The 17,741-nt window shown below is 49.3% G+C and overlaps 1 protein-coding gene across 1 annotated transcript in view; it reads right to left on the bottom strand.

The window, feature by feature from the left end:
• Nucleotides 1–17,741, bottom strand: part of Glb1 (galactosidase, beta 1) — a 72,609-nt gene that overhangs the window by 43,919 nt on the left and 10,949 nt on the right. Inside the window, exons 2-6 of the mRNA NM_001108192.2 lie at nt 13,605–13,774; nt 10,342–10,492; nt 9,472–9,532; nt 7,315–7,409; nt 617–797 (exon numbers count right to left, since the gene is read on the bottom strand). Coding sequence (NP_001101662.1) covers nt 617–797; nt 7,315–7,409; nt 9,472–9,532; nt 10,342–10,492; nt 13,605–13,774 — 658 coding nt within the window. The remainder of the gene's footprint in view (nt 1–616; nt 798–7,314; nt 7,410–9,471; nt 9,533–10,341; nt 10,493–13,604; nt 13,775–17,741) is intronic.

The raw sequence follows: 17,741 nt of genomic DNA, 5'->3' as shown, positions 1-17,741 counted from the left end.
CTTGACGGCAATCACCCGTGGTCACTGAGCCATCTTGCTGACCCATCACTTGAAATCTTGTACAGCTGTGGAAGAACAGTACAAAGAAGCTGAGGGTAGGGGTTCCACACATCTAGAACCCCAGCACTTGGGAGATGGGAGTAAGGGCATCGGGAGCTCAAGGCCATCATCCTTCGCTATACAACGAATAAGAAGCCAGCCTAAACTACAAAAAAAAAAAAAAAAAAAATCCTGTCTCAAAAAGAGGGGGGTGGGGTGGGCAGAGCTTAGATTTTAGGTCACTGGGAACATGTTGGAGAAAGACACGGTATCAGTCCTATCTCTCCCTCTTTGAGGGCCTCAAGCCATGAGGTAAATGGGTCTCCTGAATCATACGCTCCCAGAAAGATTCTATTATTGGTCAAACAGATTGTGGATTGAAGCTTCCACAACTGTGAGCTAAAACAAAACCTTCCCTCTTTATGCGTTGACTCCCTCAGGTATTTTGTTACAGTAATGCAGAGCCCACCTGATTAAGGAAACTCTGAGACACCTCACTCTGTCTGCGAAAGCTCTGCTGAGAGTGACCACTAAACCAATGGTCCAACAGCATTTTCTAGTTGCCACAGACACTGACTTGTTCCAAAATCCACTGTGGCGTAGAGGTCCTGCAGGGTCCCACACTTGAGTAATTTTTCAGCTGCTCCGTCAGTGGTGAAGAGAATGATGTCGTTACCCAAATGGTAGCGGAAGCGGTGCTCCAGGAAACGCAGGTAGTTATAATCGCAGGCGAAGTAGGACCCGTACTCATTCTCAACCTGTGTGTTTAGAAAGAAGAATGAGAGACCAAGGCAGCCTTAGCCATCTCTGGGAACATACCCCAGATCCGGTCTGAACTGGTCTGGCGTGCATTAGTGATAAAGCCAGCTGTGTGATCTTGAGTGAAGTTTTAAGGGAGAACCCCCATCTGCAATCTTATACCCACGCATAACTGGATGGTTAAAACCAGGTGCGTTGTGAGAAGAGACACATACAGCAGAGGAAAGCTTGTGTAGCTCAAGTCCGCCAATCAAGACAGGGGGAGGCGGCTTGGTGGATAAAGGAACTGGATACACAAGAGGGACACCCCAAGCTCGACACCAGAACACATATCAAGAAATGGATGTGGCGGTTAGTCTACATCTATAATCTCCTTGTTCCCATGGCAGGATGGGGGTGGGGACAGGGAAGAGACCAGCAGAGACAGAAGACTCACCCAGACCCTCCTGAGCGAGCTGGCCTGGAGTACGGGATGAACCCAATCCCGTGACTTGTCCTCTGACTACCACATGTGTGCAATGTGCACACACACACACACACACACACCCCTTAGTAACCAGCTCCCCTTCTGGCCACCCCCTGATAAGGCTGTGCTGGCTACAGTCATCACAGAAAGGAGCCTCAATTGAGAAGATGCCCCCATGAAATCAGGTAGCAGGCCAGCCTGCCAAGCATTTTCTTAGTGATTGATAGGGGGAGGGGCCAGCCCAGGTGGGCGGAGCCAGCCCCTGGCTGGTGGTCCTGGGTTCTGTAAGAAAGCAGGCTGAGCAAGCCATGGGGAGCAAGCCAGCAAGCAGCACCCCTCCATGGCCTCTGCATCAGCTCCTGCCCCCGGGTTCCTGCCCCTCGTGAGTTCCTGTCCTGACTTCCTAGAAGGATGAAGTATAACCTAAATGACTCCTTTCCTCCCCAAGTTCTTTTGGTCCTGGTGTTTATCACAGCAGTAGTAACCCTGACTGAGATAGAGGACCCAGGGCCCAAAGAGCTTCACTCAGTGGTTCTCCACCTTCCCGATGCTCTCAACCTTTCATGAAGTTCCTCATGTTGTGGTGACCTCAGATCATGAGATTATTTCATTGCTACTTCCTAACTGTAGTTTTGCTGCTACTGTGAACCGTAGTGTAGATAGCCCTGTTCTCCTATGGTCTTAGGGGTCCCCTGAGAAAGGGGTTTTCAACCCAGAGGCTGAGAACCACTGCTCTAAGCCAAAAGCTGTTCTCCGGGAGCACTGTTCCTTGCCTCAGCTCTGCTTCCTCAAGCTTCCTGTCAGGACAGCCTGCGTGTGGTTCTTCAGGTTTCTGGAAAAGACACGAGGAACCTGGGAACACTCAGTCAGGAAGCCCAGGCTGGCCTTGAATTAATTCACGGCAGCTCTCCTGTATCAGCCTCTGGCTGCTGGGTTTATGGGCCTGAGCCTGCATGGCTGGCTAGCTTTACTTATTCTAGGGAAAAACTGAGATTAACACTTCTTGTGAAACCCATCCTCCATGGCCGGGCCTGGCTTATCTCTCCTGAAAATAAACATTTACATATCTGTGGCAAGTCTGGTTGTCCCGAATCTGGAAGAACAAAGGTAGAAGGGCCTGTGTGCCCTTAGGCCAGATTGGAAGGCACAGCCCATTTCACCCCGGTTATCGACAGCCTCTCCTCCTCAAGTGTCCCTGGGCTCACCTGGGAAGTGCCAAGGTCAAGTTCTGGGTGAAACCCTCACTACCACTTGATCTAGTTGAAGAGACAAAAGCAACAGTCACATTTGGGCGTGGTTGGGTATGGCTGCCCCTCCAGCCCTCAAGAGGCAGGAGCAGGAGGCTCACTGAAAGCCCAAGGCTAGCTTAGTCTACCTACAGACACCTTAGTCAGAGTGCAGCAATGGGGGCTGGGAACATGGCTGGAATTGTGTCTCAGCCTCTTGGTTAAGATCAAGTGAGTGGTGACCCGAGTTGGGACCTTCAGCACCTGTGGCGGCGTACTGTCTGTGACCTCAGTGCTCAGCCAGCCTAGTCACTCTGCAAGCCCTAGGTTCAGTGGGACCCCGTCTTTAGAAAGCAAATGGGGTGGGATTCCCAACCTTGCATATGCCAGGGACAGGTGGGAGTCGGTCATCTCAGTACTTGGGGGCAGAGGCAGGGGAATCAGGAGGTCAAGGTCAACCTCAGATATGCGTTGAATTAGAGGCTGGTGGAACCTGGCTTGGAGGACCACACTCAATAATAGTCTAGTACCAGGGAGGCTAGAGGACCACTGGGTCTGAGGCCCGTCTGGGCTACACGGGGTAACTATGCCTCAAAGCAACAGACAGACAGAAAGACAAGGAAACAACCAATGATATACAAAAGAACCGTAGATTATGTCCTAACTGCAGGTGTGAGACAAGGCCTTTGACAGGGAAATGAGGTGAAAAATACCACACAGGAAACAGGTCACATCACATAAGCTGCAAAAAAGGAAGAGAGGGAGAGACAAAAATCTCTCCCGCAAAACCCCTGAAATATGTTTCTGGCTCCTGAGGTCTGAGTGACATAATTGGAGGGGAGGGGACCAGGCCGAGAGCAGAATCACCCAGTAGGAGCAACGGCCAAGATGGATGGGAAAAGAAATATCCCCAAGGTGTGTAGGTTTGCTCTCTTCTTATAGCGTTAAAATAGGTCTTTTACATCTTGGTTTAAAAAAATTAAAAAATTGGGGTTGGGGATTTAGCTCCCTGGGTTTGGTCCCCAGCTTCCATAAACAAACAAACAAACAAACAAACAAACAAATTGGGGCTGGAGAGATGGTTAAGAGCATTGGTTGCCCTTCCATTGGTCCTGAGTTCAACTCCCAGCAACCACATGGTGGCTCACAACCATCTGTAATGGGATCCGATGCCCTCTTCTGGTGTGTCTGAGACAGCTACAGTGTACTCATATACATAAAATAAATAAATCTTTAAAGAAAATTGACTTAGCCTGGTGGTGTCAGCACACACTTTTGATCCTGGAGGTAGGTGGACCCCAGAGGCAGGTGGACCCTCCCGTTTCACTGTCCTACCCCAGTACTGAGGTCACATTTGCATGGAGACATTCCTGGCTTTTCACATGGGGCCTCAGGGTTTGAACTCTAGCCTTCATGCTTGGGCAGTGGGTAGTCTTAACCACAGAGCCATCTCTCAGTCCCGTGGATCTTCCTTTGACCTGCTCTTAGGTGAGATCCACTTGCCTGATATTTGCTTTCGGTCCTGACCTCATCTCGAGTCACATTTCAGCCCACAACTTTTCAGCATCTTCTGGTTAAAGAAACTTCATAAAGGGGTTGGGGATTTAGCTCAGTGGTAGAGCACTTGCCTAGCAAGCGCAAGGCCCTGGGTTCGGTCCCCAGCTCCGGAAAAAAAGAAAAAAAAAAAGAAACTTCATAAAAACTGTGATCAAATATAGGACACGTTGACACACTTAAAATTCCAGCACTTGGGAGGCAAAAGAGGGGACAATCAGGAGTTTGAGGGCAGCCTCAACTACCTATTAAGTTCTTGGCCAGTCTGGGCTACCTAAGATCCTATCTCAAAAGCCAAATGAAAGACTTTGATCAGTCAGTCATAATGAATGCAGGTTCAGGGACGACCCTGTCTCGAAGGAATCAGGTAAACAGTGGTGAAACAGCACACCTGATACCCTCCTCTGGCCTCCACAGACAAGCTTCAGGAGTGCCTCTGTGTGTGTGTGTGTGTGTGTGTGTGTGTGTGTGTGTGTGTGTGTGTACACAGAGATGATCCAGCTGCACAGAGTACAGACATGCCCAAGTTTCCTGTCTTCATACAGGAAGCTGTGGCCTTGGTACAGGCTCTACTTGAAAAAGAGATCAGGGGCACTCAGGGGTCAAGAGCTTCAACAGGCAGCCACCTGTCCCCTCACAGTGGACCCCTGACCTCCCCCTCAGTCGTTTCATCACCTCACGTCACTTACACCCAATGGCTACGCTCCTACTAAATCAGCACTCATCCCTAAAGCAGCCCACACTTGGGACTCTGAACTACAGCCCTCAGAGAAAGCCACACTCCATTTAGCATCTCAGGGCCCAGGCAGTTCCACACGAACTTTGCTCCTTTCCATGAAGACATGCTCTGCCAGAGCTCATAGAACCAGGCCTCACCATCCACCCAAGTCATTTTTACAAATACCGAAAGTTGTTGAAAGTCAAGTGTGCGTTCTGCACCCTGGGTTGCAACCACAGCCAAGCGCCTTCGCAGGGCCCAGAGCACACTGGGAAAGATCACGGCAGGAAGTGGGAGAGGAAAGAGCACAGTCCCAGTTCATCATTTGCTCTGGCCACTTCAGAGATGCCTGAAGCCCTTCTGTCAAGGTTACAGCCCAAGCTTCCTGCACGAGGACGATCCTGCGTCAGCCGATGAGGCGGTGCTCAAAATTCTACTACCTGCCAGCTAGGCAGCGCTAGCTAAGTCACTTAACGTTTTTGAACTTTTTTATTATTACTCTTTTATGTGTATGGGTGTTTGGCCTGCATGTGTGTATGTGCACAATATGTGTGCAGTACCCACGGAAGACAGAAGAGGGCACCAGATCCCCTGGAACTGAACTTGCAGATGGTTCTGAGCCGCCATGGTGGTCCTGAGAATCAGACCCAGGTTCTCTGCAAAAGCTGTCGGTGCTCTTTACTGCTGAGTCATCCCTCCACCCCTTTTCGTTTAAAAGGGGGCATCTGGAAGAACTGAGTAACACTGGCAGGACACTGGGGACAAAGGCAGATACTCATGGGCATTAACAAAATAATGACGTGAGCCAGGCATGGTGGCACACACCATTGGTCCCAGCACTTGTGAGGCAGAGGCAGGTGGGACTCTGAGTTCAAGGCCAGTCTATCTACACGGTGACTTCCAGGACAGACAGGGCTATGTAAAAGGACTATGTCCTGAGATGTCGGGGGAGGGTTTAAAAGGCAGCATGAGGAGCCAGAGAGATGGCTCAGTGGTAAGAGCACTGGCTGCTCTTCCAGACGGCCTGGGTTCCATTTGTAATACCCACAAGACGGCTCACAACCATCTGGAACTCACTCCGGGCGATCTAATGCCTGCAGGACTCTGCCAGTTCCTGAAGGCACACGGTACACACAAGCTTACACGAGCATGCACACATACACATAAAACCTAAAAAACTGATGACAAGAGAGATGTTCAGTGGCTGGGGTCACTGGCTGCTCTTGCAGGGGACCCAGGTTCAGTTCCCAGCACCCACATGGCAACTGCCAACTTTCACCATACCAGGGGATCCAATGGTCCCTCTGCTGACCTCCACAGACCCAGGCACACATGTGGTACATGCACATACATGCTTACAAAACACTCATTCTCATAAAATAAAATAGATAATCTAAAGTTTTTAAATAAAACAATTAAATTAAAAAAAAGTAAAGCTGTTTGTTTTTCTTTTTTTCTTTTTTTTTGTTTTTCTTTTTTTCGGAGCTGAGGACCAAACCCAGGGCCTTGCGCTTGCTAGGCAAGCGCTTTACCACTGAACTAAATCCCCAACCCCCTGTTTGTGTTTCTAATTCTAATTCTGTCTTGGAGTTTTTTGGGTCCGGTGGTGGCTAGGGACACAAAATGTATGTGATTCTGGACTGAGGGTGTGGCTTGGCTGGTAGACTGACTGTGTGCTCAAGGTCTTAGTTCAGACCACATAAAACAAGTATGTGGTGCACCCTGTCATGGCAACACTCAAAGGGTAAGGAGGGAGGAACAAAAGTTCAAAGTTATCCTCAGGTGCAGAGTTTGACATCAGCACGAGATACATGAGACCCAAACTAAAGGGGAGACAGAGACAGAGGACCAGAGACAGAGAGACAGAAGATAGAAAGACAGAGACAGAGAGACAGTGACAGAAAGAGGAACAGAGACAGAGAGACAGAGAAGGACAGAGACAGACAGAGGACAGAGAGACAGAGAGACAGAGACAGAGAGTCAAAGACAAAGAGACAGAGACAGAGAGACAGAGAAGGACAGAGACAGACAGAGGACAGAGAGACATAGAGAGAGAGGCAGAGAGTCAAAGACAAAGAGACAGAGACAGAGAGATATATGACAGAGAGACAGAGAAGGACAGAGAGCGTGACAGAGACAGAGAGACATAGAGAAGAACAGAGACAGAGACACAAAGACACAGAGAAGGACAGAGAGACAAAGACAGAAAGAGAACAGAGACACAGAGAAGGACAGAGACAGAGAGACAGAGAAGGACAGAGACAGACAGTGAAGGACAGAGACAGAGAGACAGAGATAGGAAGAGGAATAGAGACAGAGACAGAGAAGGACAGACAGACAGACAGACAGAGACAGAGACAGAAAGAGGAACAGAGACGGACTGACAGAGGAGGGAGAGAAGCGAGAGAAGACAGTTAACACTTCCCCAGACTGTGTCACAGCCAAGTGTCATTTTTAGTGTGCAGCCAGGTGACAGTTGTCATTTCTACAATGTTGATGGACAGCCGCCTCCCTTCTCTCCCTCCTTCCTCGTCCAGGCTCAGCTCAGGTACCTGCACGGTTATGATGGGCCCTCCGTTCTGGTAGAGCAGACGCTTCATCTTGGGCAGAAGGACTGCCAGCCATTTATCCACAGCTGCAAGGTAATCTGCAAAAACAGGGTGTGCAGCAACTGTCACCAGCCTTTGTCACCAGCTACTGTTAGCCTGTGTGTGTGCAAGCGCATGTGGGCATGCGAGAGAGGCAATGGTGGTGTGGTGTATGTGAGCACAAGCCCTACAGTGGGCTTCAGGGATCAAATTCAAGTCAGCTAACTTATCTTGGCAGCCTCGTCCTTATCTTGGCAGCCTTGTCCTTTTAAAGCCAGGAGACCCCAATGCAGCCTGTCCCCGGATAGACTGTCCTCAACAACTATCTTCTACAATGAGGCAGCCACAGTCTCCTGAACACACTTGTCCTGATATCTGAGTATGCCTGGGAACTTACTCCGCCATGGGGCTCAGTCAGAAGCACAGGCAGCAAGGCCCTGTGGGATAGGCACACAGAGAGGTGCTGAGTACTGCGTCCTCCTCTCAAACACAGTAGGGGGCTTTTTCTTCGAAAATCAATCAAGTCAGCTGGGTAGAGGATGTGGCTTGGTTCGTTGGCAGAGTGCCTACTTAACGTGTGCCAGGCCCTGGTGTTTGATCCCAGCACTAGACCTGGAAGCTCACGTCTGTAATCCCACTGCTTGCGGAGGGAGGAGGATCAGCACATCGGGATTGTGTACAGCTATATAAAGTGTAAGGTGGAATTCCCAGCACCCACATGGTGCCTCCTAACTGTCTTTAACTCCACTACCAGGGCATCCAAACCGTCTTCTGAATTCTGTGGGCATCAAGCAAGCACGCCTGTGGTGTAAAAAGTAAAACAGATGGGTTCGGTCCCCAGCTCCGAAAAAAAAAAAAAAAAAAAGTAAAACAGAGCAGGGTGTATGCTCCCAGGACTGGGGAGGCAGAGGCAGAAGGATCTTCAAGGTCAAGGCTAGCGTGATCTACAGAGTGAGTCCCAGAAAAAAGCCAGGGCTACACAGAGAAAACTTGTCTCAAAAAAAAAAAAAAAAAACCCCAAAAACCAAAAACCAAAAACCAAAAAAACAAAACCCAAATAAGTAAGGCTATACTCACACTTGATTTGTAGCTGGGGAAGACCTTGAAACCCTGATCCTCCTGCCTCACATTCCAAGTGTCAAGGTTACAGGTGTGTGTGTGTGTCCATAGTCACCCCAAAATTAACAACTAACAAACCATATGTTTACAACCTCAAAAAAGACTGACAAAAACAGGCATTTCATACAGTTGTCAGGAGAGATGGCTAAGTGGTTAGGAGCACTGGCTTCTCTTCCAGAGGACCTGGGTTCAATTCCTAGCACCTCCACGGCAGCTCACAACTGTCTATAAATAACTCCAGTTCCAGAAGACCTGTGGCACTCACACAGACATGCCAACAGGCAAAACATCCAATGCACATGAAAATAAGCAAATCTTCTTAAAAATGGTTAGGAAGATTCAGGAGACAACACATGTGAAAACAGCAATAATACAGTAAGAGAGCACGCTCACATGCAGGCACATAGATGTGCGCACACACGCAGACACACACACAGGCACACACACACTCACACATGTACCCATAAACACACACATGCAGGCACACAAACACACAGGCACAAACACACAGGCACAAATACACACACACACACACACACACATATTCGTGAAAACAGAGATGCAACTGAATGGCTGTTTAGGGTTTTACAGATAGAAATAATATCTCGTGTTCTGAAAAGATAAGACAAAAAGCTGTCATTGACAAGTCCCTCTGAAAATGCACAAAAACAAGACACACAGCTACCAAGAAAACTAGTGACATCATCCCAGAAACAACCCTGCCATTTTGACTAGCTGGCTGTGTAATATACTAAGTGTGTGGGAAGAAGAAACCAAGTGTTGAACCCAGTTGGTTAACCGACAACCAGGTTGCAAACGCAAAAGGTGACCCACTTATCCGTGAGATCTGTTCAAGCCTACACGCCCACTGTCCAGTGAAATGAGACTTACGCCCCACTAAGGGGTATTTATACAGAAGAAGCCCCACCTTCAAATGCCTGGCTCTTTTGATACAAAGTGTCCAATCTCTCCTAAGTCTTTTAAGGGGCATCGGTAACTCACCTGGGTCGGAAGACCGGAGAACGATCGATTCTTTCTCTAGTAACCAAGCGGGTAAGCCCCCCTATGAGAGAGAAAACAGCAGTCATTTGCCTGTCACTTTAGGAGAGATTGCTGTCAGCAGGGAGGGAGAAGACAGAGGGGGAAATGACCTGGGCTTCTGGGAAACTGGAATATAAAAAAATTAGGATCTCTCTACTAATCCTGTTCTAAGAATCAAGACACCTTCCCCTCTTTGTTTTGAGCTAAATTTAAAGCTGGAACCCTCCTCCTCCCTACTCCCCCATAGGGCACCTGCTAGCCCTATCCTCCTGCCTCTGCCTCTCAAGTGCTTGGATTACAGGCTTGGTCTAGCCCGGGCCCTACCATGGAGCTATACCCAAAGGCTCTTTTTAAAAATAAAAAAAGGATTTACTTATTTTATGTATATAAGTACACTGTAGCTGTCTTCAGACACACCAGAAGAGGGCATCGGCCCCATTACAGATGGTTGTGAGTCACCATGTGGTGGCTGGGAATCGAACTCAGGACCTCTGGAAGAGCTGAGCCATCTCTCCAGCCCCCAAAGCTGTTTTTATGTGCTTCTCTTAATTTTATAACTAATCCATGAAGGAGACAGAGCGGAGCACAGTCCATGTCTGTGACAGAGGAAGCCAAGAGGAAGTCCCCAGGTTCTGCCTCCAGCCTGCTCCTCTCTGCCTGGCACCTCACTAAAGGAATAAATGCTGGTGGATCACAGCACCACATGTTCTAGACTCTGAGTCTTAGATCGCTTATTTAATCTACTCTGCCAGAGCACCACCCCAGCCCCGGTCAGCCTCTCCTGCCTGTACTCATGCCGACCAGGCAGGCAGGGTCCTGCAACAAACTCACCATGTCCCACTCTGCACAGATGTAGGGCCCAGGCCTCAGGATCACCAGGAGTCCCAGCTGGTGAGCCAGCTGAATGAAATGTTCCACATCACGGTCCCCAGAAAAGTCATATTGTCCTGGCTGGGGTTCATGGAAGTTCCAGGGCACGTACCTGTGAAGACACACATGGCTGAAATCCTCACAGTGGTAGTTGAATGGGAGGGAAGAGAAGGGAGCCCGGGCTCTATGACTGTTTGACACCACAGGCATAAGAGTGGGACATAGGCCAGTGCTAAGGCCCGGTGGGTAAAGGCCACCGCCAAGCCTCACCCTAGGAGTTCAATCTGGGAACCCATATAGTGTAAGCAGAGTGCTGGCTTCTACAGGTTGTCTTCTGTCCTCCATACACATGCTGCACTCATGCACACACATGCACACACACATGCACACACACGGTACACACATGCACACACACATGCACACACAAGGTACACACATGCACATACACATGCACACACATGCACACACACATGGTACACACATGCACACACACATGGTACAGTCAGCTCAGGCAAGTACCTGGATGGGAGTCACTGAGCTTGACAAGGAGCAGGAGGCCGAGGCTGGCCTCTGTATGTCATGCTGGAGATGGTCCAGCAGGGCCACTCTCATTCACTCTCTCTTGCTTCCTGACTGGTGGCATGGTGGGGGACGGGGGAGGTCAACCTGTGGGTTTTTGTTTGTTTATTTTTGTCTGTGGTCTGGCAGGATTACAGATGATGCTCCTCACACACAGAACTGCTCTGAGGACACGAATGAGTTACCAGCGTTATCTGCCCAGGCGGATTTATTTCAGATGGCTTCCTGGTCAATTCTGTACACCTCTCCTTTGGCTTCACTTTATACCCAGCAGGTTTGACACCTTGAGAATCGGACACCGTCCTTGAGCATACCAGGTACCCGCTCTAATTCGGAACCCCAAAACAGGCCTCTGAGAACAATTCCATAAAAACTGTGACAGAAAAAAAAAATCTCCCAGCACACCGAAAACTTTAATAAGTGCACGAACTCTAATTATCATGCTAAAGGAATATGAGATATTTATTTAAAAAAAATAAAGGTTAAACTGAACACAGTGGCACTTGGGAAGTACAGGCAGAAAGGTAAGAGTTAAGTGGCTAGCCTGGGGTCACAGTAAATTTGAGGGTAGCCTGGGCTACATGAGCGTCTACTTGAAAAATAAACAAAGAAATAGCTGTCACAGCGGCATTTACCTTTAACCCCGGCACCCAGGGGACACAGGCAGGTGGGCCTCTATGAGTTTAAGCCTGGTCTACAAAGAGAGTTCCAGGACAGCCAGAGGACAAAGAGAAGCTCTCTCTCAAAAAAACAAACACTTAAAAAGTAAGAATAAGCCAGGCATGGTGCTTACCTGTCACATAATCTTAGTATTCAGGAGGCTGAGGCAGGATTGTGGGTTCTAGATTAGCCTGAGCTACAATAGAGAGATCCTATCTCCTTTAAAAGAGGCAGCGTGTGTCTGTGTGTGTCTGTGTGTGTGTGAGTGTGTGTCTGTGTGTGTCTGTGTGTGTGTGAGTGTCTGTGTGTGTGAGGTGTGTGTCTGTGTGTGTCTGTGTGTATCTGTCTGTTTGTGTGTCTGTGTGTGTGAGGTGTGTGTGAGTGTGTGTGAGGTGTGTGTCTGTGTGTGTGGCTGTGTGTGTCTGTGTGTGTCAGTGTCTGTGTGAGGTGTGTGTCTGTGTGTGTCTGTGTGTGTCTGTGTGTGTCTGTGTGTGAGGTGTGTGTCTGTGTGTGTGAGGTGTGTGTCTGTGTGTGTGTGAGTGTGTGTGTGTCTGTGTGTGTGTGTCTGTGTGTGTCTGTGTGTGTGTGTGTGTGTCTGTGTGAGTGTGAGTGTGTGTGTGTGTGTGTGTGTGTGTGTGTGTGTGTGTGTGATGGCTCCTCAGCGGTTAAGCTCACTTAACACTTTTTCAGAGAATTTAGGTTTGGTTCCTAACCACATGGCCACTCACAACTGTCTGAAACTACAGTTCCAGGAGATATGCCTCCCTCTTCTGGACTCTGAGGGCATTGCATGCGCATGATATATAGACATACATGTTATATGAATATAACATTATATGTCTATATGTACATCTATAACAAGAAACAAAAAAAAAATCCCACCCAGTCTAGAGTACTACATAGCCCTGTGGTAATGTTCTTGCCCAACATGTGCGAAAGCCTGAGTTTGGCTCTCAGCACTGAAAACAAAGCCACAGGTAAACCTCCAACCTACAAGAAGACAAAAGACTTTCATCAGGGATACCAGGCCAGGAAATGGAATGAGCCAAACTGAACCGCCTTCCCCAGCTCTGGTGAAGACACACACACACGCGCCCATTCCCCGTCACTCTCGGCACAAAAGCCTGGTTGATGAGCCCCACAAGCACCATCCTTCCTCATACGGACCATCCAGGGTGAGCCACGGCCCACCGGAACTCTGTGTTAGCAACTGTGAGTGAACTGGGATCCAGAATAAATGGGGAATCCCCTAGATTTCTACCAAACCCACTAAAGCTTTCTCACCCTTTATCTTTTAAGACGTTATCGGTAATTCACACTGGCTCTGCAAAATCCAGTGATCACTCTCCCACAGTCACCTCACAGAGTCAGAGGATTCTGGAACATGCCTGTTGATGTGAACCTATATCCTGGCTCAAAAAATTAACCCGGTAAGATGAGCTGGGTTCCAAAAACCTAAGCACAAGACTTACTTCCTCACATCAAAAGCAGCCACACTCCATACCTCCTCCCATTCGGCTCCTCACTGGACCTTGGACCAACGACATGGCCTTGGCATAAATGTAAGTTTCATGAGCTATGACCTTTATTAGCGTATTGTGTGTGCTTGCGGGCAGACATGCACACGCACACATGTAGATCAGACAACACCCCGTAGGACTCTGTTCTCTTCTACCGTGTAGGTTCCCAGGATCGAAATCAGCCTGTCAGGCTTGGCAGCAGACACCTGTGCCTTCTAAGCCATTCCCTGCCCTCCTACCTTCGCCTCTTCAAGCTGATTTCAACTTCATGGTTTCTGAGGATAAAGTTCAAGTGAAAAGTGCTTCGCTATCTTTAAGAAGGCCAGACAGGCTCCTAATGAGTCCCTACCGGGTGTACACAGAGCTCTCTCCTACTTCCGAGCAACACAATAGCTAGAATGGAAGAAATAAAGTTAGGCGTGGGTATTGGGGGAGGGGGGTCCTCAGGCAAATGTCCTTCCTTACGTCTGGATTGCATCCAGCCCAGCCATCTTCATCTTTAGCAGCCGGTCCTCCCAGTAGAATCGGGGTATCCGGAAGTAGTGAATGCTTCCCGAGATGTAGCGGAATGGCTGCCCATCCTTGAGGAAGCGGTCCCGTTTGTAGTCCAGCTCAAATGTCCTCTGGGAGACATTCTGCAGGGCAAGGAAGGGGCCAGGTGAGAATGTGAACCTTTACTTCAGAAGTGCAGCCCGGGGCAGATGCTTTTCTGTTTAAGTTACACAACGAGCAGACTTACTACGTTACACAATAACTGATACACAAGCCGCGGCTCTGCCCAGCCCAGGTGACTTGGCTACAGAGTAACTGAGGAGGCCACCCCCTCTTTGGCTCTGCTCCCAAAATCTGGAGCCTGCTGACATCCAGGAGCTGGGACTCCATCCACTGAGCTGTGTGTGAGGCGTAGAGGCACACACATCAGCTCAACAGCAATGTCCCCCGTTCGGATCACCAGGAATATAAAAAGCAGGGCAGACAGCCAGGATCAGGTGCTGGGGGTGGAGTGTCAGAGAAGTGGAGGAAAGAGGATCAGAAATCCAAGGCGATCCTTAGCTACATTCAGAATTTGAGGCCAGCCTGTGCTACAGGATTGCCTGTCTCAAACGCACGAATTAATAGAACCATGGGTCCCCATCCTAACTGCTGCTCTGAGTCCCAGAGTGACCTGGGCAAGTGTCCTCTCCGTCCCCACCTCTCACCTGTAACCGCTGGGGAATCAGAGGAAAGGAACTTTCAAACGGTATTCTTTCTGTTATTTTATCTCTGTCCCCTCCCAACCCCCTTTGGAGCTGAGGACTGAATCCAGGGCCTTGCTCTTGCTAGGCGCTCTACCACTGAGCCAAATCCCCAACCCCTTGAACCGTATTCTTGAAGCCGTAGGGTACAACTCAGTTCATGAGTCGAACTGATTGGGGCCCCGGGGGACGTAAATCAGCACCTATCTCAGGGACAGACAACAGCGAATCGCACCCAGCACAGTAAACTCCAACACGCCCGGTATACACCTTCACCGGCTGAAAGGTCAAAGAAAGGAACCCAGTTTGGGATTAGAAGCTGTTAAACAGCGTGGAACACTGCACCCTGGTGGACGAAGGCAGGTAGCAAGGGGAAGCAGGCACCCTCCAAACCAGGGTTATGGGAAGCCGGAGTTGGCACGTGCGCCTGGAAGTTTTCAGGGAAGGGGGGGCGGGGCCAGGTTCCACCAGCCTCATAGCTGACTGGCTGATCGCCACAGTATGGGCTAGAAAATGAGGTGTATATTCGCAGGTCTCCCCTCCTCCCCCTCGTTCCTGTGATCATTTGGATTCTCAAGCCACCTGCCCCCCAAGCCTTTGTTTCAGGTTCTGTTTCCAGAGGGAAATTAAGACAAGTGGTACCAGGAACGGCCTACGGTGACGAGTAACTTTGACTGTCTCCAAGAACAGAGACGGAAGGCTAAGTGTGGTGGTTGAGAGTGGTCCCCATGCCCTCGTATATTTGAATGCTTGGTCCCCAGCTGGTAGAACTCTTTAGAAAGGATGGGGAGGTGTGGCCTTGTTAGAGGAGGTGTGTCATTGGGGGGTGGCTTTCGAGGTTTTTTTTTTTTTTTTATTTACATCATGTATGTGAGTACACTATCGTTCTCTTCAGACACACCAGAAGAGGGCATCAGATCCCATTACAGATGGTTGTGAGCCACCATGTGGTTGCTGGGATTTGAACTCAGGACCTCTGGAAGAACAGTCAGTGCTCTGAGCCATCTCTCCAGTCCACCTTCAAGGGTTTCTAAAGCCCGAGCCATTCCTAATTACCTCTCTCTGCCTCGTGCTTGTGGCTCAGCTTCTGCCCTGGCACCATGTCCTCCTGCTTGCTGCCATGCTCCCCACCCCCACCCCCCACCCGACCCCCTGCCATGATCATGGACTCTAAGTAAGTCCCGCAATGAAATGTTTTAGAAGTTGCCTTGGTCATGGCGTCTCTTCATGGCAACAGAATAGTGACTAAGACAAAGGTATCTGTGAGGGAGTTCCCGGGGAGTTTTAAATGGTGGTGGGAGACCTACTCTGATTGTGGGCGTTACTATGCATGGGCTGGGAGCTACGGCTGAAGAAAAGAAACTAGGCCAATGAGTATCAGTACTCATTTCTGTCTTTCCACCCTGGACCCAATGTGATCAGCTGTCTGCCTCACAGTCCTGCCCCATCTCGCTGGACTGCACCTCCACACCACAATCCAAGGACCCTTAGGTTTGTCAGGGCAGTGAGAAATGAAACAAAGACCTACACATGGGCTGTGGGCCAGCATCTGGAGTTTTTGGAGGTGACCCTACAGCTAGTGTTCAATACTCCAAAATGTATGCCATGTTCCTCACCTACGCTAGATACAGAAGAGGTCCAGGTTAAGGGGGACATGTTTAAATTAGCTTTAGTGTGCACGTGTATGAGTGTGCATGTCTGTAAGTGTGCATGAGTGTGTATGAGAGCACTGTGTAAGTGTGTGTGCTCACACACGTGTGTAGCATGCTTGGCGTTGTACGTGTGCCACAGTGCACATGCAGAGATCAGAGGACCGTGTGGAGTCCGTTCTTTCTCTCTTCCTTTCCCTGAGTTCTTTTTTTTTTTAGATTTATTTTATTTTATGTATGAGTACACTGTCGCTATCCTCAGACACACCAGAAGAGGGCATCAGATCCCATTACAGATGGTTGTGAGCCACCATGTGGTTGCTGGGAATTGAACTCAGGCCCTCTGGAAGAGCAGTCAGTGCTCTTAACCACTGAGCCATCTCTCCAGCCCCTTTCCCTGAGTTCTCTTTTTTTTTTTTTCTGGAGCTGGGGACCGAACCCAGGGTTCCCTGAGTTCTTGCACAGTAAGCACAGTACCTGTTGAACACTCTCCTCGTGCGGGAGTTGCCACGTGACTTAGTGCTTTTGGTTTACCAGGAACTGGACAGACTTCAGGGCTGTCTGTCTTGGCTAGCAGGTTTGGAAGCTCTGAAGAGAGGGACTGACAGGTTTAGGCCACTCAGGGCATTCTTTGAGTGGCACGAATGTCTGTAACGGTTTCTACAGAGACCTTCATCTCCTACCAGAAAAGCAAGGTTGAGGGTTTAATCATGGTGGGACACTGGGATGGACCTAGAGGAAACAAAGGACAGTGTCCTGGGAGAGGGCAGCAGGATGGGGTATCTGGCCTGACTCAGGAACTATCACTGTGGTGTCAGCTCGAATACCTAAGCTCATGGAATAGTTTCTTGGGAACAAACATGACACTAGTCTGCAGGAAGGTCTGCCTATGACTGAGGGAGCAATGGAGTGTTTGTTCAAGGAGGGAGTAACTAACGTAAAGACACACCTGAGAGAAACCACTGTCTGACCCTATAAACCTTATACCTCAGGAGGCCCAGAGGATGCACGTTCAGCCAGGGAGAAAGGCTTTTGGTAACCTTAGTAGTCCTCAGTAGATGCCGGAAGACAAAAGATACCACCAATGACATTGGGCCCTCATCGCTGGGGACAGTGACATCCTGGCATTATCGACCACTGTGATAATCCAAAACTGAGGGACACAATTCCCCGTCATGTCATAGGCAACAGAATCCCCGTGTGCTGAGAGGGCCGCTAGAAAGCTGAGGTGCCTCTTTCCAACCTCCAGCTGTGAGTCAGTTTGCTGCCACACTGGTTAAAGGGAGGGTGAGTATCTCCTGAAGGAAGGACCCCATAGTGTAACTGCTTGCCAAGCAATAGCTAGCCACTCCCAAAACCCTCAACAATGGGACTTGGGGTACCTACCTGCAGAGAGGTGCATCCAGGCCATTGGTACAGCTCAGTCGTAGCCAACACTGATACTATGAAATGTCACAGACCATCTTTCCCCTTTGTCACTCCCAAGAAGGTCCAAGTCCCTCACACAGTGGATCCCAGAGGTAGAACAATCCTACCATTATTTCCCTGGTTTGAACGCAAGCTGGAACCAAGCAGCACCCTCACCACACACAAGGGTTTTTATGAGTGCAGTGAAAGTTCCAGAATTGGATACTCATCATCTCTTCCTCAAGGAAAACCCAGAGACCACGCTCCTGGAAGAATCTCCTTCCATCAAGGTTTAAAGGTCATCTTTATCG

This window comes from Rattus norvegicus, chromosome 8 (genome assembly GCF_036323735.1).
Source record: "Rattus norvegicus strain BN/NHsdMcwi chromosome 8, GRCr8, whole genome shotgun sequence".
Classification (NCBI taxonomy): domain Eukaryota; kingdom Metazoa; phylum Chordata; class Mammalia; order Rodentia; family Muridae; genus Rattus; species Rattus norvegicus.
This window is presented reverse-complemented; position numbering and strand designations above follow the sequence as displayed.